Source organism: Pleuronectes platessa, chromosome 15, assembly GCF_947347685.1.
Source record: "Pleuronectes platessa chromosome 15, fPlePla1.1, whole genome shotgun sequence".
Lineage (NCBI taxonomy): Eukaryota > Metazoa > Chordata > Actinopteri > Pleuronectiformes > Pleuronectidae > Pleuronectes > Pleuronectes platessa.
In genome coordinates, this window is record NC_070640.1 from 1,284,035 (window position 1) to 1,307,565 (window position 23,531).

At 46.3% G+C, this 23,531-nt stretch overlaps 1 protein-coding gene across 1 annotated transcript in view; it reads left to right on the forward strand.

Annotated features, from left to right (window-relative positions):
* wwc1 (WW and C2 domain containing 1) overlaps positions 1-23,531 on the forward strand; it is a 29,264-nt gene that overhangs the window by 1,759 nt on the left and 3,974 nt on the right. Inside the window, exons 2-21 of the mRNA XM_053441184.1 lie at positions 7,462-7,571; positions 7,697-7,900; positions 8,291-8,367; positions 8,718-8,797; positions 12,026-12,155; positions 13,777-13,923; positions 14,171-14,241; positions 14,320-14,565; positions 16,112-16,201; positions 16,869-17,542; positions 19,749-19,860; positions 19,981-20,151; positions 20,392-20,584; positions 20,823-20,963; positions 21,259-21,308; positions 21,736-21,943; positions 22,092-22,262; positions 22,352-22,444; positions 22,659-22,889; positions 22,981-23,099. Of these exons, the coding sequence (XP_053297159.1) occupies positions 7,462-7,571; positions 7,697-7,900; positions 8,291-8,367; positions 8,718-8,797; positions 12,026-12,155; positions 13,777-13,923; positions 14,171-14,241; positions 14,320-14,565; positions 16,112-16,201; positions 16,869-17,542; positions 19,749-19,860; positions 19,981-20,151; positions 20,392-20,584; positions 20,823-20,963; positions 21,259-21,308; positions 21,736-21,943; positions 22,092-22,262; positions 22,352-22,444; positions 22,659-22,889; positions 22,981-23,099 (3,318 nt within the window). The remainder of the gene's footprint in view (positions 1-7,461; positions 7,572-7,696; positions 7,901-8,290; positions 8,368-8,717; positions 8,798-12,025; positions 12,156-13,776; positions 13,924-14,170; positions 14,242-14,319; positions 14,566-16,111; positions 16,202-16,868; positions 17,543-19,748; positions 19,861-19,980; positions 20,152-20,391; positions 20,585-20,822; positions 20,964-21,258; positions 21,309-21,735; positions 21,944-22,091; positions 22,263-22,351; positions 22,445-22,658; positions 22,890-22,980; positions 23,100-23,531) is intronic.

Here is a 23,531-nt window from a genome sequence, read left to right on the forward strand (position 1 = left end):
GATTGATTTATCAGCTTATAAAATCGACCATTTCAGTGCCTATGTTTGACGATATGATAACTCGTGTTTCACTTCACCTACGAGGGCTGCGTCTACCTGAACTTGACTCTGATTGGTTAGTAGACGGCGTGTGTGTTGTGTTGAGGTGTTGTCAATTTGGCTGTTGTGTTAACTTACGTTTTTGAACTAAGAGCATGGAAATAATGTGTGTTTTCGTTAGAATATCTGTAATATTAATATATATAGTGTAACGACCAGTAAAGTGAACATCCTCGTGGTTCAGTCTTTATATCGTTGGAGGACTTCTTCTTCTTCTTCTTCTTCTTCTTCTTCCTCCTCCTCTTCTACTGTTTGATTCTGTCTCTACCTCCTGTGATTGGTCCAGAACTCCTCTTCAGGTTGAACTAGATTCTGGTCTGCTGCTCTGGACCATGTCTGAGGAACCTTTTTCAACTCGCTCAAACAAAGATTATAAAATATATAATATTAATTTAAAAATAGTCATTACTCCAGATAGTTTATCTTAAGTTAAAGCAGTTAAAATATCAAATCAAGTCACATATTTTATTTGTATAACTCATATTCACAGTTCAGCTGCAGGCCCGTCCTGCTCATCAGGTCTGGAGGTGTGAGTTACCTCTCTCTTTACACCCCCCCCCCCCCTCTTATAGAAATACATGAGTGTAATAGGCTTAGAGTACCAAGCATGCGGCGCTGCTCAACACAGACCCACTTGTACCAAAACACTGTGTTAATGGGGAGGCCAGATTTTCACAGAGACTCGTTTTTCATCTTCACCAGTTACTTAAGACCCCTCGGACTTTGACACCAAATCCTTTTAATGGCTTATGTCTGGAATTCAGAGGCTCAGGCTGGTTTTCCTCCTGTGAGTCAGTAACGCTCTCTTTTCTCATTCACTTCTCTTTGTCACTGTGTTTTGCATGAAGTTGTACAGACGACGAAGAAGCAGCTTTAATCCGTAATAAAAAGTTTTGTCTTAATTAGTGACAAAGGTCAAATATCTTAACACAAACAAAAAGAATGAATCATCTTTTCTTTAGCTTCGGGTTTATTTTTCAGAGGTTAAGTTTAGGTTAAAGGATTTTGTTTCATGTTTTCAAGTTTTTTATTTTTGCTGAGAGTTTTTATCTTTTTCTCCTTAAATATCGAAAAACCTGCAGTTGTATCCACTTTGTCCAAGTGCTCATTAAATTAAAGAAGAATAGATAAGAAGAGATAAGATTGAAAATTCACAGTGAACGAGTCTGACCCGGAAAATCTCCTGCTGCTTCTTCAGATGTGAAACACAAACTCCAGAAAATGTCTACACATCTCTGCTGATGATATTAAAAATTAACTTTAAAAAGGTTTATCCTTCAGTCATTATCACATTTAATGTATTAAATGTGAGAAAGAAGTAGGAACCACCAAACAATGAGCTTGTAAAGTTTCTCAGAGAATTATCTGAGTTTTAAACTTGATGTAGGTGTTTCAGGTCGTGTGGATTGGATGAGAATTTAGAGGATTTTGTTGATATAAAGCAGATTAAGTCTGCTGTACACTATGATCTTATTATATCACAGGATTTTAACGCTTGTTAATGGACATAGCATTCAAGTGTCAGTTGCTGGTTCTCATCTCTCTCTGTGAAGTGAAGCCACGGTTTGGTTGGATTCCTCGTCTCGGCAGCGTCTCCTTCTCGATGGAGGTTTCCAGCTCCGTCACATCAGTTCTCTGGACTCGTTATGCAACTGTCAGAGTAACTCACTGACATCGATAACAGGAAGTGATAAACATCTGGGATGCAAATGATTTGTAGGGTTTGCATACTTTTTAACTTGTCAATTTCCATACCTAAATATCTTTAGTGACAGTACTTAAGATTTCTGAAGCAGTTAATCTGACTAAATCAGCTCCTCACTGGAATTTTGAGTTCTCTGCCACAGAATGTCCTGTATCACGATTGATCATGTGACCCTCAGCCTGTAATTTGGCTTGTCCGTTTCCACACAGGTCTAAAAGATGGCGAGTGGAATTAAGACCTTCTCCTCTTAGTTAAATTCCTTGTGTTGTTTAACACTCGAAGGGAGAAAACCTTTCCAAACAAACACACAACACATTCCTGAAACACACACGACGTGAAGGACCGAGCGGCGCACACACTCTGCAGCCAAAGGCCCGATTCATCTGAAATCCCTTTCACCGCCTGCCAAGGTGCACGAGGTCGAAGTGCAGCATGAGGCCCTGCAGACTGTTAACCAGCATCTGAGCAGAGGCACAGCTGCAGTGTAGTTTTTAAAATACGTAACCAGCAACGGTAGAAACACTGAGACAGGAACCAGTTCTGAGACCAGCACAGTTTGTAAACCAGCAGTTTTCAGTCCTGAATGAACAAGTGATGCTGAAATTCAAAAGTCTACAGATTGGTTCTTTTAATTTAACCCTTTTGTGTTTTGAATTGTGATTGTTCTAGTAAAGACACAACAATTCAGAGGAAGTGTAGAAGCGAGCGGTGGTTTTCACTTACACCATTTACACCTGGAGTGAAAGGTTCAGGTTCTTTATTTTAATGTTCAGGAAACATCTATCTCTGTCGATCGCTGCAGCTCCTCTCTTCAGCCTCTGTCTCAAACACAACGTTTCAGCTCCTGTCTCTTTAAGACACCCTCCCCCCCCCCACCCCTCTCCTGATGAAGCCCAGTTTGCTCTGATTGGTCGGTTAATCCGCTCTGTTGTGATTGGTCAACTGCTTCCAGAGCGAGTAGGAAATGTTGGTTTCTGGTCTCTGAGGGGGCGTGTCAGAACAGCCACTGGTCATATTGTGCGTGACCACTAGAGGTGTCCATCTTCACTAGCCTCACCATTCCATTCCATAAAGATTCAGAAGTCAACGACTCTCGATGTCTCATATCCACAATTTTCAATATTACTGCACACGGGATCCTTTTTGTTTGAATATCTGTAATATTATATTTAGTGTAACGACCAGTTTAATGAACATCCTCGTTAACCTGATGAATTCATGTTTATGTTCCTGGACAAACAGGAAGTCGCTTTTTCTCGAACAATGAAGTTAAAACACAGCGTTGACTCATAATGTTTTTCTTCTGTCTGTGTGTGTCTGTGTGTGTGTGTGTGTGTGTCTCTGTGTGTGTGTTCCTGCTCATCTCTGTCCCTCCTCAAAAACAAACTGATAATCACACGTATTAGTTATTAATCGATGAAGTCAGATCATGTCTCTGGATCGCTCTGTCCCTTTCACCCTGATGTCCTCCCTCTGCGTCATGTCTCTGTCTTTGCATCGTCCACATCCTGTGCTTCTAAGAATCCAAATCTCTCGTGTCCACGCAGATGAAGAAACCGATTTCTTTCCTTTAAGTTCTTTGCCGATGACGCTTCATCGTTTCCTTTAGTTTCCTCCCGGCTGATATTTCAAGTGATTCCGTTTGTTTGGGATTAACGTGTCAGCAAAATCAATTCCTCCTTGCTAGGCCTAAAAAACCAAACATGCATTTTACTTGTATTGTTCTCTGAGGGTTCGATAAGCGTCTCAGGTTCAGAGCCTCGGACGTTTGGACTCGATTGCGTACGACAGGAAAGTTCCGTGTGAAACAGAAGAAAGAAAAAGATTCATGGAGCCGTCAGCTCTGAATTAACTGCTGCAGTCATGTGAAAAATCTCTCATTATTGTCGGACTGTTCGGAATGAAGAAAGACAGCCAGCCTTATTTTGACACTGATAGCTTTGTGTGTCTGTGTGTGTGTGTGTGTGTGTGTGTACGTTTGTGTGTTCTTTTTCCTGCCCGGGGCCGTCAGAGGAACAGTCGCACGTATCCAATGTTCTGTGTTTGAATAGCTGAAGTACCTGCTGCTGTACAGGACGTCCAGCTTCACTCTGACTTCAGCTCTGCCACTCTATTTCTCTGACAACTTCACAGAAGATAACGACCCTTTCTTTAGATTATCAGGAAGTTTAGATTGTGAATCGTAAACTCACACTTAACCCTGAGAAAACAGATTCCTGCAGCTCGTTATGTGCGATGGAAACCAGTTGATAACGTCTGGTGATGTCAGAGAGCGGAGAGAGAGAGAAATATCTGAAAGTGAAACGAGGTTCAAATAACTTAGAGTTAATAAATACTACGTTTCTAATCCTTTGGTTCAATATGTTTTATGTTTATTTAGAAGAATCTGATGAGAAAACATCAATTTATGACACAACCTCAGTTCTTTACTCATTATGGTTTATTGACGGACAACATTTTGTATTAGATCATAAAGATTGTAGAGAAGAAATGCAAACGTTGAGACTGGAGAAACATTCCTGTTCTCTAATTCCTCCTCTGCTCTAATGAAGCGTTCCTCCAGAGTGACGCTCTGGCTCCAGAGTGACGCTCTGTCTCCAGAGAGAGAAATCCGGCCTCTGGTGAATTCCTCAGTGATATCGTGGCTCCGCCCTCAGCGACGCGTTGACTCATCAGGTGAAAGGAATGTTCTCTGTCAGACTACACACCGTCACCATGACAAAGACGCACAACTGCTGTCGCTTATTCAGATTAATATTCTTCTTTTTAGGTTTATTGATTATTCCTGGAGCACGTGATCGTTCTGCTGTTGGACTTTGAGTCTGAACCCTCGTTACTCCAGTGGAGGAATGTCTGTGCTGCTCTGAGCGAGTGTTGCTCTGACTCAACACTCAGCGATGCAGCTCGACTCCCTGTGTGTGTGTGTTTGCTCTCTGCCGCACACTTTGTCAGTTTGCATTAGAGCAGGAGCTGTTTACCTCCGTGTGTAGAACCTGCGGAGGAGTGCGTGAGTCAGTGTGTGCGTGTGACTGTGTGAGTCTGTGTGTGTTTTCGCACTCTGTTTCGGCTCATGTCCGGGGTGGGGGGGGTTCAAAAGGCTGACGTGAAAACCAGAATTAATATCCCAGAAATCAGTTTTTTGACCACTTTGATGCCAAAACATCAGAAGAATTCAGCGTTTTTTTTTTCCCTGGCAGAGTTTTAGTCTCAGATAAGCTTCTTAAAAACCACGCAGAGCATCATGTGACATTAAACCTCTGGACTGGAGCACAGAACATACCAACCAGCAGCCAGGAGGGATTTGATCATTTCTTTCTTTAGAGAAACTGAAGATTAAACACGTTTTCAATAGATTGATGATAATCATTTAATCAGGTGACGATTCTGTCTGAAGTTAATTATTTTAATCACTTAACTTCTAAACATGAAACATCAAAAAACTACATTGAAAGAAAAGATAAAAGGTTTGGAAGAGATGAGGCTCCTCCTCCATGTTGTCAGATGGGACATGGACCAAACTAAAGAATAGAATTAGACGTTAAGTAAATAAATGCTTCTCAAAGATGGTTTCTGTCATTTTAGTTTGAAGTGTTCGTAACGTTGTTCAAGTTTTAATTTAAAAGTTTCATTTAAACATGAAGTAAATGGTCTAAGATTTAATTTAACCGTGGTTATAAGCAAATATAAATGTTTCCCGATGTGTTAACAGCTACAGTATAACTCCTGTGATTCCCCCCCCCCCAGGCTGATAATGAATGACAACATAGTAAATCCCTAATTCAATTCTCACACAAGGATAATCATATTGGATTCATGTTTAGAACTCGTAGATTTACAGATAAATCCAGAGCGGTTCATCCGTTTGATTCAAAGAAGCCCAGGAGGTTTTCACTTGATGAACCGTTGATTCACTCCTGACACATTGAGCAGCAGTGGAGGAGCAGTGGATGAGGAGGAGGAGCAGTGGAGGAGCAGTGGAGGAGCAGTGGAGGAGCAGTGGAGGAGGAGCAGCAGAGGAGCAGGGAGACTCTCCTCTGCTGCCTCCGGTGTTTCGCGGCTGCAGAGGCACAAACACCGAGCAGCCACTCGCTGCCGAGCTCCTTTTTCAGCTGATGAATAATGAAAGGGGCCCAGAGAAGATCCCCTCCGCTCGGATCTAAATTTAGCTCTGGAGGACGGGGAGCTTTCTGCCAAACGCTGATCCCGGAGGAAAAAAAGGGCCGGCCGTCCGCATCCCATTATTTGATTCCTCTCTCCTCTCACCCGCTAAATCCTGTCCTCTGATCGCCGGGCCGAGGGGAGTCGCTGACCTCAACTCACCGGTTTCCCTCCCAGTGAAGCACCAGCTGGCAGCAGCGGCCCGGCCTCCATTTCACCGTCAGTCGCTCAATGGCCACTTGAGCGTCACGGCCTCAGAGCTCAAAGGGCCTGCGATGGCCGACGGGGCCCCGGCCCTCTGAGAGCAGGGAGCCTGATGCTACAGGTGCTAACGACTAGAACCCAGAACGATACGGATATAAGGGCCTGAAGCTGTTTTCAGACATGAACTGATAACATGTTGTGTAGTTAGTGTTTGTGAAGCAACAACAGGAACATGTGGGGAACATCCAGGCGAGGGGTGGAGCCTGTAGAGGAGCAGGGGCGGAGCCTGTAGAGCAGCAGGAGGCGGGACATGACGTATAAACTCTGCTGAGGAAAGATCAGTGTTTTAGAGACATTTCACCAGGAGGCTGCAGGAGAAGATCCAGAACATGTCCAGAGACACTGACTCACACATTTGTTCTCACACACAGAACCTGGAGAACATGTGAGGAACATGTGAGGAACACGTCAGGAACACGTCTGTGGTTCAGTTCATGTCTGAAAGCAGCATAAAATCAAGTCGCTATCAAGAAAACTGATCATTTCTGCCTTGTTTATTCAATTAAACAAAAGTTTTGATATCTGTAGACATAAAACAGAAACGTATGTGCCTGGCTGACACTGGCCCTCATGTCTGGTTGAACTCGGGTGCATCAGAATGTGAAGGTGGTTGATCTGAGCTGCTGTGAGGTGGAGGGTTGCCCCAGAAACCTCCAGGCGATGTGTCTGTGCTGCCTGTGGAATGCCTCGGGTCTGTTTCCTCCTATTGTGACCGACAAGAGAGACCCCCCCCCCCCCCCCCCCCCTCCTCCGAGGTGAACAGAGGACTCACTGAAACACCAGACGACCCACCCCCAGCCCCGACACACACACACACACACACACACACACTAACACACCCCTCCTCCTCCTCCTGAGACAGCTCTCAGACAACAGTCTGTATAAATCCATCTTTTACTCAATTCACTAACTTGTTACTGAGTGTGGTTTCATGTTTGGCTTCATGAGAAGAAAGAGTCTCTATAATAATAACAAGTTTTGTGTTATAGCTACATGATTATTTAATGTTTCTTTAACTTCTCAAACTAAATATGTGGAGATGTTAATTCATGGTTTTCTCTCATGTGATTGGACGCAGGTTTTCTCTCCTGACCTTCCTTATTAAATCGTCCACATCGTGATCAGGAGCTGTTTGAACCACTTAGTCACAAACTGTGGTGATAACTGACATTCAGCTGTCAATCACGATGGAGAGGAATCTGATTCTGAATCTGTCCCTGGTTCTGTTTCCTCAGGCAGACGAAGCCTCTGACGTTTGCCGACTGTATCGGAGATGAGCTGCCGATCGGCTGGGAGGAGGCGTACGACCCCCAAGTCGGAGCTTACTATGTCGACCACAACTCCAGTGAGTTCACGTCTTTATGAAATCCAAACAACAGCAGAAACTCCCCCTCTTCCTCCTCTTCTTCTTCCTCCTCCTCTTCTTCTTCATCCTCCTCTCATCCTCCTCTCCCCCTCCCGTCCTTCCAGAGAAGACCCAGCTGGAGGACCCGCGGGCCCAGTGGCAGCGGGAGCAGGAGGCCATGCTGCGGGACTACCTGGCCGTGGCCCGGGACGCCCTCAGCGCCCAGAAGGAGATCTACCAGGTGAAGGAGCAGAGGCTGCGGCTGGCGCAGCAGGAGTACCGGCAGCTGAACGACGCCTGGAGGGACAAGACCACGTCTCAGACCAGCTGTGAGTACCAGGCCGAGGGAGGAAGCTCCAGCTCTGACGGCTACAGGAGCAAAGTGTAACCATGAGATCAAACACACACATACAAGTTAATGAGAGCACAGGTTTCAGTAACACACTCGTGAATCCACTCCACGCAAAGATACAGTTCATTTATACATATTCATAATAGAGATGCAGGTTTCTGGATGGAATAAGAATCAGGATTTTAGAAGTGAGATCAAGATTTCCCCTCATGATGTTTTTTTAAATCAACACAAACTCACTTTGACCTTTGAGGAAGTGAAACCATCTCTTCATCCATGATCCTTCTGGAACAGCTGCGTCCGGAGAAGAGAACTTATAACGAATGTGATTTTATAACAGTTTGTTTTCTTCATATTTCCTCTGCAGTGAATTCAAGATCATCGTCTTCCAGCAAGTACGACCCCGACATCCTGAAAGCAGAAATAGCCACATCTAAAAGTCGGGTAAGAGCCTCCTCGTGTGCCTCCTGTTGGCTGATCCCAGATCTGTTAAACACACAGTTACTGTCTGACCTCAGGCCTGAAGATCAGTTTTTATATTCATCAGTGTTGATCTGTATTAACAGCGTCTGACAGTTCTGAACCTGAGAACTTCATCATTTTAATACTTTCTCCTTTCAGACGAATTACAAGATGCAACTTTAGCAAATGTAGGATTTAATCAGCAAGAAGTTTTGTTAATCGCCTCACACACAGTTTTTTCCCGAGGTTTATTAATAATAAAAACATCACCAGCCTTCCTCTTTAAATGGTTCCACGTCCTGACAGTCTCCCTCCTCTTCGTCGTGTCTCAGGTGAACAAGCTGAAGCGGGACCTGGCCTGTATGAAGCAGGAGCTGCAGTTCAAAGAACAAGGCTTCGAGACCCTCAGAGGGTAAGTACACACACACACACACACACACACACACACACACTATCCTGTGGCTGTCTGTGGATCGTAGGTGCAGGCTCCTCCACCTTCAGCTTCCTGCTCAAGGGCGAGTTAACAGATGTAGTCGTGACTCTGAGCGTCCGTCCTCACGCTGAGCTCGACCACCGGCTCTCCTGATGTTCAGAGTCTGACTTGAATAACAAACGTGAGTGTGACCTTCCCTCAGACTTTGGATTCACAAACACCTTCCACTGAAGTTTCCTGCTGAGAAGCTGTGAGGAGAAATTCATCGGCCTCCTCAGGAAGGCTTCTGTCATAAATTAATATTTATTTACTTTAGAATTAGCTTTTTAAATTGGCGGCTCAGAACGTCAGAGAAAGTAATAATTATTATTATTATTATTTATACAAATACTAGCGTGAACAGGGAAGTTCAAAGCAACAAGCCATGAATATTCTAAATGAACACAAATCCTCAAACTGGTTAAATGTGATGGATCTGGCAGCAGGTGATAGAATCCTCAGGAGCGTGAGCCGGCCTCACTGTACGCTGTGTTGGGATTTCACAACCGAGCCTCGGTCACGTGTCCACACAGACCTCACATCCGCAGGAGAGTGAATGATTTATTTTTCAGCTCGAATCACCAGCATGACACATGTTTGAAGGAATCTCTGCCTGCTTCTTATCTCCATTCTTCCTGATCAGTCGCCTGTGACAGGATCACTGAGGCATCGTGGGAATAACTGTTTGGTGGAGATGAAGGAGTTAAGACCTCCTGATGAACGCAGCTCAGAACTTACGTCACTCGTGGATCTGAGCGAGCAGTAAACCGCCGCTTATCGCCGCAGTTGTTGCCGGAGCATTATCACACATTCCATTAGATCATTAAACACTAACACCTCCATAAACGCAGCAGCAGCAGCTCAGGAATGTGGATGTGATAGGAAACACCCAGTCCACCTGACCTCCAGTGGCTCTGCACCTCAGCTGACTGGAGGCCGCTCCGGGCCTCAGGAGGAGGCCGGCGGTGGTTCTGGTTTTGAATTTGTGCCGATGGGCCGACGCAGAGTCGAGCAGGAATGTCCGGTGTGTTTGTCCTCCCTCGCTCGGCCCAGCCAGGGTGTCAGGAGGATTAAAGAGTAGCTGAGGCAGAGCGGTTGGACCACATTCCTCTGCGACTTTCCTCTCCTGTTACAGTCACCAGATGCCGAACGAAAGCCAATCACTGTTTGCAGAAACACGAATCGGCCCCGGCTGGAATGTGTCTGTGCACACGGCTCCTGATAAGATTTCACAAAATACCGGAGCAGAGGAGTGAGATGTTTTCTGATTTCACGGACCAGGAGCAGTGTGCGGCTCGGTCTGGTTTCTATTGTTCAGACCAGAGAACCACTGACGGGGCCCGATGTCGATATCAGGGAGTAGAACAATCCCTGATACTGAAATATCAACTGATTAATATACTTCTTAAAAGTTGTTAATGACTCCTAAGATGATCAAGCTCTTATGATAACACATCAATCTTTTCTTCATTGTTTAATCTGTTATATAGAAGTCAAACATCAAACATAAGTACTGTGAAATACTATCTATCTACTTCGGCTCTTCAATAAATGTCTCAGGCGCTACCTGTGTATCCTACACTTCCCACAATGCAGTGTCCACATACTTCATTCATATGACACTTGAGCAACCCCAGAGGTCAAAGGTCTCCGTGCATCTCCAGATTCAGTCACTAAGTTTGTTTTTGTTTTCTGAAGCAGGAGAATCTGCTGCTGCTTCTCAAGATGAAACATAAACACTGAATCTGCAGTGAATTCACTTTCCTCTGATTCAAAACAAACCGTGTTAAATGTTTATTTCCACTTTCATTCGTCCGACAGGCGTTGATCAGATTCTCTGACGTGTTCAGTGTTTCTCTGATTGTTGTACATCATTATCATACCATTTATTAAAACATTAATAACAAGGTTCATGTTTGAGTCTCGGAGACGATCGCTCCTTCGTCTGATACCGACAAGTCCCTCCCTCCCTCCCTCGCTCGCTTCCTCATTCTCTCTCTCTCTCCCTTGTTTCCTCTCTCTCTGTCCCTCCCCCTCTTCCCTCTCTGAAGAATGTGGAAGGACCTGTTATTCAGACACATGCATGACTTGTCCATGACAGAGTTGACTCAGTCGCTGCTGCCGCTGCCTCTTGTTCTCCCGGCTCGTCCCAGGATCTGATCTTTACCTTCAAGTCACTGAACAAACACCTGGTTGTGTTCTCGACTCATCATGTTCAGCTGAGGCAGCAACACAAAGTCCAACCTGTGTTTTTACACTTTACTCCTTTTACACGGAATCACCTGAGCAACGATTCTATCAAATCCTCTTTTATAGAAATGACCTGTTACAAGAACAGGAGGGAAAATAACATTATTTTCTTCTTCCTGATTCATGATGCATTCATGTGCTCCTCAGATAATCAACCTTACCTGTATCTTAATGTTGTTTTAAGTTGGATTGGAGAAACAACATATAAACACAACTGATCCAGGTCACTCTTCATGAACCTCAAATCATATTACAAATTAGACGCTGGATTTTTTTTTATTAATAGTCAGTATTAATGGTTTGTAACATACATTTTTGTTCGTCATGTTACATTACGTCCAAAAATATTGTTCCAAATTTTTTCCAACTTTTCGAGTAGATGCTCCAACTTGATGTTTACGTGAATTTGCAGCAAATAGTTTTTGTGATTATTTAACTTTAATCAATTGAGTGTTTGATGTTCTTGTAAATTTGTAATTTATTGTCAAATTTGTTGGGATCATTTAATATTTGCATCTGCAAACAGGAATGAAACATGCAGCTTCTGTTGAGTCCCATAAAGTTCAAACCTCCGACACTGTTTCAATACAGATAATCTCATGATTTAATCGTCCTCATTCAAATATTTATTTATAAAATAAGGGAAATAACCCTTCCTGCTGCTCGACAGTTTTCAGTCTGTGACGAACAGTAACTCAGAAAGTTGGAAACTGTTCGTGAGGAGAGACGACGTGTGGTCGTTGACTTCATCAGCAAAAAGCTGCTGTTACAGAGTTTGTGTTTGTTTATCACCAACTGACACTGACACAGCTCCCTGTGTAAACATCGTCTCATTTACACTGCACCGTCATGTGACTTAAACATTTTGATGAGATGCTGTTGTCTCCCCCCCCCCCCCCCCCCCCCCCGTTCCTCCAGGATCGACCAGAAGGTTTCGAACTTCCCGTACGGCTTCAAGCTGCAGGAGGCGCAGGCCATCCTGAGCGAGGTGCGCTCCATCCGAGACGCCATCAGCTCCGGAGAGAAGGAGAAACAGGAACTCATGCAGGTACAATAAGAAGACTCATCCTAAATAAAATATATAAAAGGTTTAGGTTTTATTAAAGTATGGAAGATGTGTCCTGCAGGTTGGTGTGGAGCTTCTCGTCCTGCGCTCGTTTCCTCTTCACTTTTATTAGTCGGGTGAAAAGCGCTGAAACCCGCAGGAGGATAAACGATCTGCTGACTCTGCAGCACTCGACAGTAAAGAGCAGAGAAAAGCAGTGACTCCTCTTCGTGAAGGAGGGAATAAAATAAAGGCTTTATAAGAAGGAGGAGGAGAAGGAGTATAAACAAGTGAAGGAGGCGAAGGCGTCAGACGACTCTCAGGAGAATCTGTTCTCCGGTTAAAACACTTTACATTTTTACTGCCGAGAGGAAAACCAGCCAGACGCTCTGAAGCAGATGTAGTGATGGAGACGAGGCTGCAGGAGGCAGGTGGAGTTTAACTGTCACACCTCAGTCGCCTCTGATGACAGCCTGGGGGGGGGGGGGGGGGGGGGGGGAGAGGAGGAGTTGTCCTGAATGCAAGAATCATGTGGCCGGAGCAGGATCCTTGAAAACATCAGCAGAACACAAGATGCACAGCAGAGCTCTTTTCAACCTGTGAAACAAACAGGTTTAATGTTCTTTATGAAATGAGCTCTTCAACAAAGCTGCAGGATCCAGAAACTCATCGGTTTGATTCTGGAGGAAAAGGAGAATCTGTGTATCTGTTAAAAACACACTGAGATAAAGATGCACACAAAAACCTTGATGAAACAAATAATAAGTATTATCAATCTAATCTGTCCTGATGTGTAAAAGGTGTTTTTCACCTAGTTCTCTCTCCTCCTCGGCCTCTGTCCTCGACTGTGTGTTACTGTGTGTTACTGTGTGTTACTGTGTGTTACTGTGTGTGTCTGTGTGTGACAGTGTTCCTGGGTGAACTCGTCCTCCACGGCTGCACAGGTTATTAAAGATGCATGATGGGACGTGGACGATGAACTTGTCTCTGCAGAGACGAACATGAAATCTGTTCGTTGTTTTGCTTCTGATGCATCAACTGTTGTTTATTGTTTCTGGTTATTTATTAGAACATAATCAAAGTTCTATCTTCTGCATCTGCTCGACATATTAAACAGATAATGTGAAGCATTTAAATACCAGATATATTCATTCATATTCTAATTATATTACACACCAGTCATAAATCCTCTCCCTCATATACAGTAAATCCATAGAGATGTAAATCACCAGATTTATGAGAGAAACCTGCAGATTCTTCTCGTGTCAGTGGAAGGAGAATGTTTTCAATAAAACATAATCTGCTCCGTGCACTCGTCTCCCCCCCCCCCCCTGTACCATGTGCAGCTGACAGCTCAGTGTGTGTCTTCATGTTTGTGTGTATTTATAATGTCAGTGTGTGTTTATGTCACAAATTCTCCTTTTCGTCTCTTATTGGACAGATTCAGTTCTGGTTTCTGTTCAGAACCTGAAAAGTTTGAGTTCAGTTCAGTTGGATCTTTGACCTGAGCAGCTCCCAGTGAGCTCAGATTGATCGACTGGTGTCTGTGGTGTCTGTGGTGTCTGTGGTGTCTCCGCACATCAACTCACTTCCACTGTGTCTCTTCTTCTTTGTGTTCATACAGAAACTGGCGGTGCTGAAGGACGGTTTCCAGCTGGACTCTGGGTCGCAGCCCGACCTGTGGGGCAGCAGTCCCTCGCTCGCCAACTCCTCCCTGTCCATCCCGCGGCTCTACTCGGAGGCCGGCTCTCAGACCGACATCCCTGCAGAGGTGAGTGAGGAGCGTCCGGAAAGAACCCGACTCAGTTTGAACCTTCACAGGGCAGCGGGGACATCACAGCAAAGACAGGAAGGCTGCTGCATTTTAGCTTCTTAATCCTTTTAGCTTCTAATTTGATGTATTGTACATCTTCCCTGTTTATTCAGATTCTGAGAACTCGTTTCCTCTGCAGACTTTTCATTGTAACGTGTCAGTGAGTTTATGTGTTTTAACATTTACCCCGTGTTGTTTGTTTTAGTTCCTCAGCAGCAGCAACAAACTGGCGGAGAAGGTTCGTCTGAGTCTGAAGTACGAGGAGGCCAAGAGAAGGTAGGCGTCACTTTGACAGTGAGGAGTGAGTGTGTCTCCGGGCTTCACGCTCACCAGCCTTCTCCTCGTCTCACACAGGATCGCCACCATCGAGGTGCAGATCGCCAAACTGGACAGCGAGGCGTGGCCGGGGCTGCTGGACCCCGAGCGAGACCGGCTCATCCTCATCAACGAGAAGGAGGAGCTGCTGAAGGAGCTGCAGTACGTCCGGCCCCGCCAGCGGCTGCAGCCCAACGACGCCGAGAAGCTGGAGTCCGAGAAGAAACGCCTGGAGAGAGACCTGCAGGCCGCCAGGGACAACCAGAGCAAGGCCCTGACCGAGAGGTGAGGGGCGGCTGGGCCACAGGATTCATGTACACTGTCCTCGTCTGGTTCTCAGTCCAGGTTTGAGTTCTTCAGTCTCACGCTCCAGAGTCACATCCACGATCGGCCTGAGAGTCATAACCTCTGCTGTTGATAGAAATCAGACCCTCAGCTGATGAGTTAATATCCAGATGAACATAAAGTCAACTCCTGCTAAATGAACTGAAGACCTGCCTCTGTAGAACTGCTTTATTGATTTAAATAGTCATTTTCATATAAAAAATTATAAAATGTTCTCTACTCTCCTAAATCGTTCATCCTCCTTTCTCCTTCCCTAAAAGTCATCAAACCAGAACCAGCCCCCCCCCCCCCTCCTCCTCCTCCTCCTCCTCCCCCCCCCTCCTCCTCCTCCTCCTCCTCCTCCTCCTCTAACAGGACCCTGGTTGTTCTGACTTCAGGTCAGACTTCACCTGAGCTCAGTTGCTCTTTGTCCCGTCTCCTGATCCTGAAACCCGACACGCCCCCGGGCCGGGTCACAAAGAGAAGCCCTGTAGTCCAGTGTTCTCCTGCTGACACCAGAAATATGTGACCACACTGAAAACGTCCTGTTCACGAACCTCGAGTCCGTCTTTTAATTCTTTCCTCACACCCACTCAGATGCTTTCAGGTGTTCTGACCAATCAGAGGCTCCGCTGTGAATAGTGCAAGGTCATGATGAGACTGACGCACGTGGAACTCATGCAACTAAACTAACAAAACACACACACACACACACACACACACACACACACACACATTCCTCAACAGGTGGTTAGATAATTAGGTTTTATGAGCCTTTGAAAGCGTCACAGATTTTTCTTGGAAAATCAGATGTAAAAAGTTTTAGTCGTTCTCATAAACGTGATTTATTCACATTTGGCAGAATGTAATATTCATCGCTTCATGTCAACAATTAATATAAAAAGCTAATTAAGAGGAAAAACAAACAGGATCAAATGAAGTTGGTTCTATTTGACTCAAAGATGAACTGAATATAATTAAATATTTTTTTATTCTGCTCAACATAAATGACCTGGAACTGGACTCGTTGGTGAATCTGTTAAACCATCAAGCAAAAGAATCCAGAGTTAATCAAATGATGAAATGTCACAGAATGAAAAACCTTCTGGACAGTTTGGAATGTTTGTAGAAACTTTGAGCAGATTTCAGTTTCTTCACGTCTTTGTCTCGGGGCTGAGAAGCGTGCACGAGCTTAACAGAGGAATAATTACGTGACAGGAAACACGCACACTCACAAACTCTCACACACACACTTACTTGCACTCTGTGACCTGATCTCCTCTTTGTTCCTCTCAAACCGTGGATCATATTATCAGCTGTTAATGGACCGGTTTCCTCCGAACAAAGCTCCAACAAACCGGTGACACCTGAACGCACCGCGGCGGCTGCTCTCACCTCCACGTTCACAGAGATGAAGAGTTTTTCTCTGAATCTTCCTGAACAGCAGAGCAACGGACTGAAGATGCTCTGTTATCAAATTAAGGTTTTTTACTTTCTGTCGTTTCAGGCTGCGACTTCACTGCAAGAGAAACAAACTGGTCCGGGAGCTGGAGGAGATGGTTCGACTGGCCACGTCACTTCACACTCAGCTGAAAAGGTCTGTTCTTAGGATTCCTCTCTGTTAAAGCTATGTGGTATTAGCTGTTAAATGGCTTCACCTCTTTAAAGTGAAGTGCAGACGTGTCTCCAGGACCTCCTGCTGCTCTGAACCTCTGAATGTTCCCCACATGTTCCTGTTCATCTCCAGAAGAACCCAGAACGTTCATGTGTAGAAGAAACGTCTCAGTGTTAAATGAACTCTTCGTTGATCAGCTCTTTAATTGAACAGACTTCAGTCACACACCCTCAGAGGTTTGACTTCATTCTGTGTGATAACAGATGATGAGAAGAGCTTTGAAGTTGAGGGCAGATTTTAACCTTTAACCTTTAACGACCGACCATTTGTTGAACATGAAACGTGTTTTGTTCTCGTCGACTGGTTCCATCCCTCAGTGAATCTCGTTTCATCTAAATCCTGCTCAGATGATCCTCAGGAGGTTTTATGATATTTTCAGATGATGCAAACCAGCAGTAAGAATCGTGCTCTGCTGGTTTCCAGGTTCAAACTCAAAGACATTATCTCTGTGTGTCTGTAAGAAACCAGCTGCTGAGTCTGATCCACTTCACACTGTGACTCATCCACACACCATCACCTCCTGATGGATGTTGAACTGTGTGTGAAGCTGCTTCAGGTTCTCACTCTGGTGTCTCTCTCTCTCCTCCAGCCTCTCGGCCAGCACCTTGTCCTGTTCCTCCGGCAGCAGTCGAGGATCCTTGACGTCGAGCCGCGGTTCCCTCGCCACCACCTCCAGCCTGGGCTCCACCTCCTCGCTCAGCTTCACCGACATCTACCTGGAGCAGCCCGAGCTGGCCGACCCGGACTTCCAGAACAAGCTGGACAGCCTCCTGCAGGAGGGCGGCCAGGGCGGCTACCGCCCCTCCAGCTCCATCACCACCATCCACGAGCACGAGGTGGTGACGGGCTGCGGGGGCAGGGACGCTGGGACGCCCGAGGACAAAACGGGAGGGGGGGGAGGAGCCACGAGAAGCCCAGCTGGAGGGGGCGCAGGGGGCGGAGGAGCGGAGCCGGGCTCCACCAGGATCCAGGCCCTCAGACTCTCAGAGACTCCTCGCTCCATGAGCTCTTTATCGCCTCGCTCGTCCCTCTCCTCGCTCTCTCCGCCTTGCTCCCCGCTGGTCACAGACACTAGCTTCCTGTCCGGTGAGACGTTTACAGGCCAGACGGGTCCCGGTGGACTAGGCCTGGACCTGGAGCTCCACAGTCGGCTCACGGAGCTGGAGCTCAGCCTGGACGCTCAGGAGCAGCGACAGGACGAGAGCTCGGGGGGGCGGGAGGAGAAGCAGAACGTCACCACCTCGCTCAGCGGGGACGTCAAAGGTGAACAGGAAGTTGTAGACCTGCATCCTGTGTTGTCTTTTCAACCAGTGCCTCACTGTAGAAATAGTCCTCATGGAGAACGTAGATAAAGGTCTCATGCTGCAGCCGGCCACCAGGAGGCGCTCCAGGTGATGGGCTTCACTTTGGGAGCTGTCAGGTCGTCCATCTTTGTTTAACATCTACGGTCCGAGTCAGGACCAAAGCAGCAATTAGGTTTATAAGGTTCAAGTTTCCAAACTTTTTAATGAGCAGATCCAAAGAAAACTCATCACAGTATGATGAAGATAAATTATGACCCATATAAAACTAAATAATACCATAAAATGTGACTCATCATTAAACCAGCAGGCGACTTTCTACTGTCGCAGCTCGACGGCAGTAAAACTATTTTTGCTCAGTAGCTGGGAGGGGGGGGGGGGGGGAGTGAGGAGGGGGTAACGGCTCAGAAGAGGTCTCCAGTTAATAACATGAGAACAATGATGAACTATCTGCAGTTTAATGAGCAGAGAGGAGGGGGGTGTACGAGGTGATGTAACAGCTTCATCTCTCAACGATACAACTTTATTGGAAAGCAGGACACCAGGAATTGTGTGTGTGTGTGTGTGTGTGTGTGTGTGTGTGTGTGTGTGTGTGTGTGTGTGTGTGTGTGTGTGTGTGTGTGTGTGTGTGTGTGTGTGTGTGTGTGTGTGTGTGTGTGTGTGTGAGAGAGTGTGTGTGTGTGTGTGAGAAATTGAATAGGGTGAGTGAAACCTGATGGCAGAGAGGAGGTGAAGGTTCGAGAGGTGTTGGGTTACAGCTGGATCCCCTGTGAGTGTGTGTCTGTGTGTGTTTCTGTCACACACCTGAAAACAGATGTCACATGACAATTCAAGTACCCTGGTCATGTGATGTAAACAGGAAGTAGAGTATCTCCTCTGCAGTTGGTTGATTAGTAACAGAAGAAACTACAAACGAGGAGCAGTGATGGTGACGAAGTGGAAGTGTGAGACTGACAGGAAGTGTCACTGACAGGAAGTGTCACTGACAGGAAGTGTCACTGACAGGAAGTGAGACCGACAGGAAGTGTCACTGACAGGAAGTGTCACTGACAGGAAGTGAGACTGACAGGAAGTGTCACTGACAGGAAGTGAGACTGACAGGAAGTGTCACTGACAGGAAGTGTCACTGACAGGAAGTGTCACTGACAGGAAGTGAGACAGACAGGAAGTGAGACAGACAGGAAGTGTCACTGACAGGAAGTGAGACAGACAGGAAGTGAGACAGACAGGAAGTGAGACAGACAGGAAGTGTCACTGACAGGAAGTGAGACAGACAGGAAGTGTCACTGACAGGAAGTGAGACAGACAGGAAGTGTCACTGACAGGAAGTGTCACTGACAGGAAGAGTCACTGACAGGAAATGAGACTGACAGGAAGTGTTAGCGACGCTTTGTGTTTACCGCTGGCAGTAGTCATGTGACTTATGAGAACCAATCAGGTAGAGAATGTGTCATCGTTTACAGAAGTTTCTGTTCAGACTCAAACACAAACTCAAGAGTTTTAGAAACTGGAACGAGACCAGGTCACACCAGTCTCTGATTCAGAGGCTGGAGAAACGGTGTAACCATGATGCAACAGTGATCTTCTGAAACTGGAATGTGTCAGTGTTATGGATCTGTGTGAGGTTTTATATCATAAGGTAAAGTCATTGTGTGCTTCTGAAGTGTGAGGACTTCCTGTGTCACGGTGAAAACGTTTGTGTGATCAACACGTGGGAAAGATGATGAATCAGCGTTTTCTCAGGCAGCGACAGAGTGAAAATGAAAGTGGTGGTTTGTTGTGACCTGTGTAAGAACTGAGGATGAACCTTGTGGAGGCTCAGGTGAAGTCTGGAGCTGAACGTGACTCCTCCTCGCAGCTGCAGGTGAAAGGAGGAGGAGGAGGAGGAGGTGTCTGGTTTCCAGCTCTCTGCTCTCCACATGTTCCTCCCTCCCTTCACAGACAGGGAGCAGTCACTGTGCACAGTTCAGTGTGTGTCCTGGTCCGGTTCTGACGGGTCCAGACAAAGATCTCATCTGTTTCAGGTCCAGTTTGTTCATGTTGGTCCGGATCTCTGCTACGTTCTCGTGTTTATTAGAAAAATAAAGAGAATCAGCAGATGTGTAGAGAAACTTCTCTTTATTTATCACTCACACGCATCTTAACGGTTGTTTCTGTCTGATTTTCAGACTTGGCTCCTCAGCTGAGGGGGACGGGGCCCAAGATGGTGGGCGTGTCCTCGGCGGTGTCTGACGAGTCGGTGGCCGGTGACAGCGGCGTGTACGAACCGTCAGAGCGCAAGTACGACCACCAACACTCACACAGTTTCCTTTTAGACATAGATTTGATTGAACCTTGTAATAATAATATAATATTCCTGATATACGTGTGTGTGTCTGTGTGTGTGTGTGCTCCCTCCAGGCCGGGCCTCCCTGCCGACCTCCTCCTCGGCTCCTTCGAGGAGCGTTTGGCGCCCGACTGCTCTCAGGTGCAGCTCGGCTTCCGCTACGAGTCCAGGGACCAGCGCTTCACCGTGTCCGTCATGCAGCTGTCCAACTGCAGCGCCCTCTGTCTGCCGGCTGACCAGAAAATGTAAGAACTCTTGTTTGTGTTTACTTTAAATGTGTAGAAGAAAACAAACGTAACAATGTTCTCAGATCAGAAACAAGACGAGACGCAGATGAACTACGCGGCAGCAGAGACCTGCTGGTGTGTCTGAGACGAGCAGAGTTTACTTCTCAGGCTGGTTTGACGGTGACAGTTCACTGAGGTTAACGAACAACAGAACCTCTTCCTGTTGGCGTCACGTGACCACGTGTTTCTCTTCCTCAGGTATGTGCGTGTGGCGGTGCTGCCCTGCGTGGAAACCTCCCGCTGCCTGTTCAGAACCCGCGGCTCCTCGTCCCAGGACGCCGTGGAGATCAATGAGGTGTTCGGCATGCAGATATCCCATGGTGCACTGCGCCAGAAAACCCTGAGGGTGGACGTGTGCACCACCAGCAGGTCGGGCCACGAGGAGTGTCTGGTGAGTAGTGAACAGATCAGCTTCTCTCAAACTATCTAACTAACGTGTAAAGATATCAAATATCAAAGTTCTCGAACGGTTCGAACCAAAGAACACAATGTTCCAGTCGTTGAGCAGATTCTCTTCTTCCTCCCAGTTTGTCTCCAGCCTCTCGACCATCACACAGATAGTCAATGTGTGTTTTCAGCTGCTGGGACTTGTCGTGTCTAACCTCCGTCCTTCTGGCCTCTTCCTCCAGGCCGGCGCTCAGATCAGTTTGGCTGATGTCAGCTGTTCGGATGAGAGACGCACAAAGTGGTACAACCTGCTGAGCCGCGCCTACATGCCCGACATCAACAAGGAGGACGAGGAGAGCCGAGCAGCCGGCGGCTCAGACCGGGTAATGACGGGGGAGGAGAGGCTGCCTCCTGGTGGACACTGGAGCTTTGACTTCATGAGAGACAATTATAATTCAGTACAAGTTTCAAAAAGGATTTTAGAATATTTATAATTGAGGCCAGTTTATCAACTCCCTAAACAAAAGAATGTGTTTAATCTATTGCAAGTATTCTCTGTGTCCTGTGTTGTTTAAAGATAATTAAATAAAAACCTGCTTTTAAAAACATTATGTTGCATTAAACAGGAAGAACATTTTACAAGTTTTTAGACTCAACACAGATTTCAATGTGTTTCAGACGCGTGTTTCCAGCAGCGACACGGTCGGAGCTTCTGAGGACGACGAGTGGTGAGTGTCTGTTCAAGTTCAAGTTTTCACTTCTGTCAGCAGGACGACAGATTCCCACTGAACTTGGCGGAGGATGTTTTTTATAGTTTTTTTAATCATGTGGTGTAAATCCAAATACAAAACCATTTGAGAAGTAGCACCAGAAACCAGTTCTGCCGATGTTGTTGCTGAAAAAACATTTACAGTTTATCTTTTTCATTTAACCACAAAAACTGAAAGAAACACTCAAATGTTAAATATGGTCGAAACACAAGTGATTGCACAATATCGGCCGAAATAAAGTAAAGGAACTGAAACTATAAATAATGGTTTCTTTCAGCTTTTCACAGCTCTTCATACAAACACATTGAATCTGAACAGAAACATGAATCTGTTCTTCATCCTGTCCTCGTCTTCCTCATCTTCTAACTGTGGGTAATATCTTTAGGCACGGTGACACGCTGGAGGCCGACCTGTTCGATGATGAAGAAGGAAATGGTGTGGGGGGAGTTGGGCCTCTGGAGGAGGAAGAGTTATATCCCGACAGCAGCCAATGGGAAGCAGAAGAAGAGGAAGAGGGGGAGGAGGAAGAGGAAGAGGAGGCAACTGAACCTCCTCCTCCTCCTCCTGCGACAGGAGCACGGATCCCAGAGAAGGTAACTGTCTTTTCACTTGATGTGGTTTGTTTTTCCTCGTCTCTTTTGAATCATTGAACTTAAACCTTCAGTTTTAGTCAAATAACGGTGACGTTACTTTACGCTGCTCCTCATCGTCTTCATCACTGCTGTGTTTTTCTTCCTCCAGGTGAACAAGGAGACGAATGTCCACGGTTTGTCCTCGTCCCAGCACTGCTCCGTGGTCCGTCCCAAAGAGCGGCGCCCGGACGTCCACCAGCAGAACCCGTTCATGAGAGGGAACACCATCATCCGCTCCAAGACCTTCTCCCCCGGCCCTCAGAGCCAGTACATCTGCAGGGTGAGGCACCAGCTGAGCGATGAAGACAACGATGAACAGCAGAAGTGAAACATCTCAGTTTTGACTCTGTTTTCTTCTTCTCTTGTCAGATAAACCGCAGTGACAGCGACAGCTCCACGCTCTCCAAGAAGTCGCCGTTTGTCAGAAACGCCTCCGAGAGACGCAGCATGCGCATGAAGAAGGTGGAGACAACTTTTCTATACCTGTCTCCTTCTTCCTCCACTTCCTCCATTTCCTTCTCTTCTTCCTCATATTCCTCTTCCTTCTCTTCTTGCTCCTCTCCTCCTCCTCCTTTTCCTCTTCCTTCTTCTTCTCCTCCTCTTCTTCCAGTGAATGTTTTAGTCACATAATTCTTTGTTATTTTTGTTCACACTTGTTTGTCTTTCCTCTCTGCAGCCTCCAGTGCAGGTCAAAGGTCTGGACGGGCTCCTGCGGACGTCCATGGACCTGGAGTTGGACCTGCAGGTGTCCCGGACGCGACAGGCCCGGCTGGCCCAGGAGCTGCGGGTTCTGCGGGAGCTGAAGACGCAGCTGGAGAAGGCGAGACAGCTGGGCCAGAGAGAGCTGCCGGCCTGGGTCCAAGAAGACGAGCGCTTCCGCATCCTCCTCAAACAGGCGGAGAAACAGGTGAGTGACCGTCCTGCCTGGAATCTGTCCTCAGAAAGTTCTTCCACTTCCTGTGTCTGAGCTGAACGTCTCTGGTCGACTTCCTGTTCAGACTCGAGAGGAGCAGCTGCAGGAGAAGCGAGTGGAGAAGAGGATGCGAGCAGCAGCCAAGGACGTCCACAAGATCCGGGGCCAGAGCCGCAAAGAGGTTCCCGAGGTCCAGACCTTCAGGTGAGAGGCACAACAACTCAGGTCACATGGTCTTCATGTGTGGAAATCAGCTATAGCGCCCCCTGCAGACACAAAGAGCAAGAGGTTCAGTGACCCATCAAACTCATTTTGATCAAACTGCTGTTTTAGGAATCAGAATCAGAATTCTTTTATTTGCCAAATATGTTTGCACATACAGGAAATTGCTTTGTTGTCGTTCATTGGTGCACTCAACATAAAACAACAATATAAAAACAACAATATAGATATATATATAATATAAGTTGCAGTGTTGATTTAAAGGTGTAAGATTTAGCTTTAGCTTCATAGCTTTAGAATTAACAAGAGTTTTCTTAACAATGACATATTGTGACGTTTACTCTTGTTTTGCATCTGGTCCTCTCACTTCAGATGCTAACTAGCTAACAAGCTAACCGGCTAACTAGCTAACCG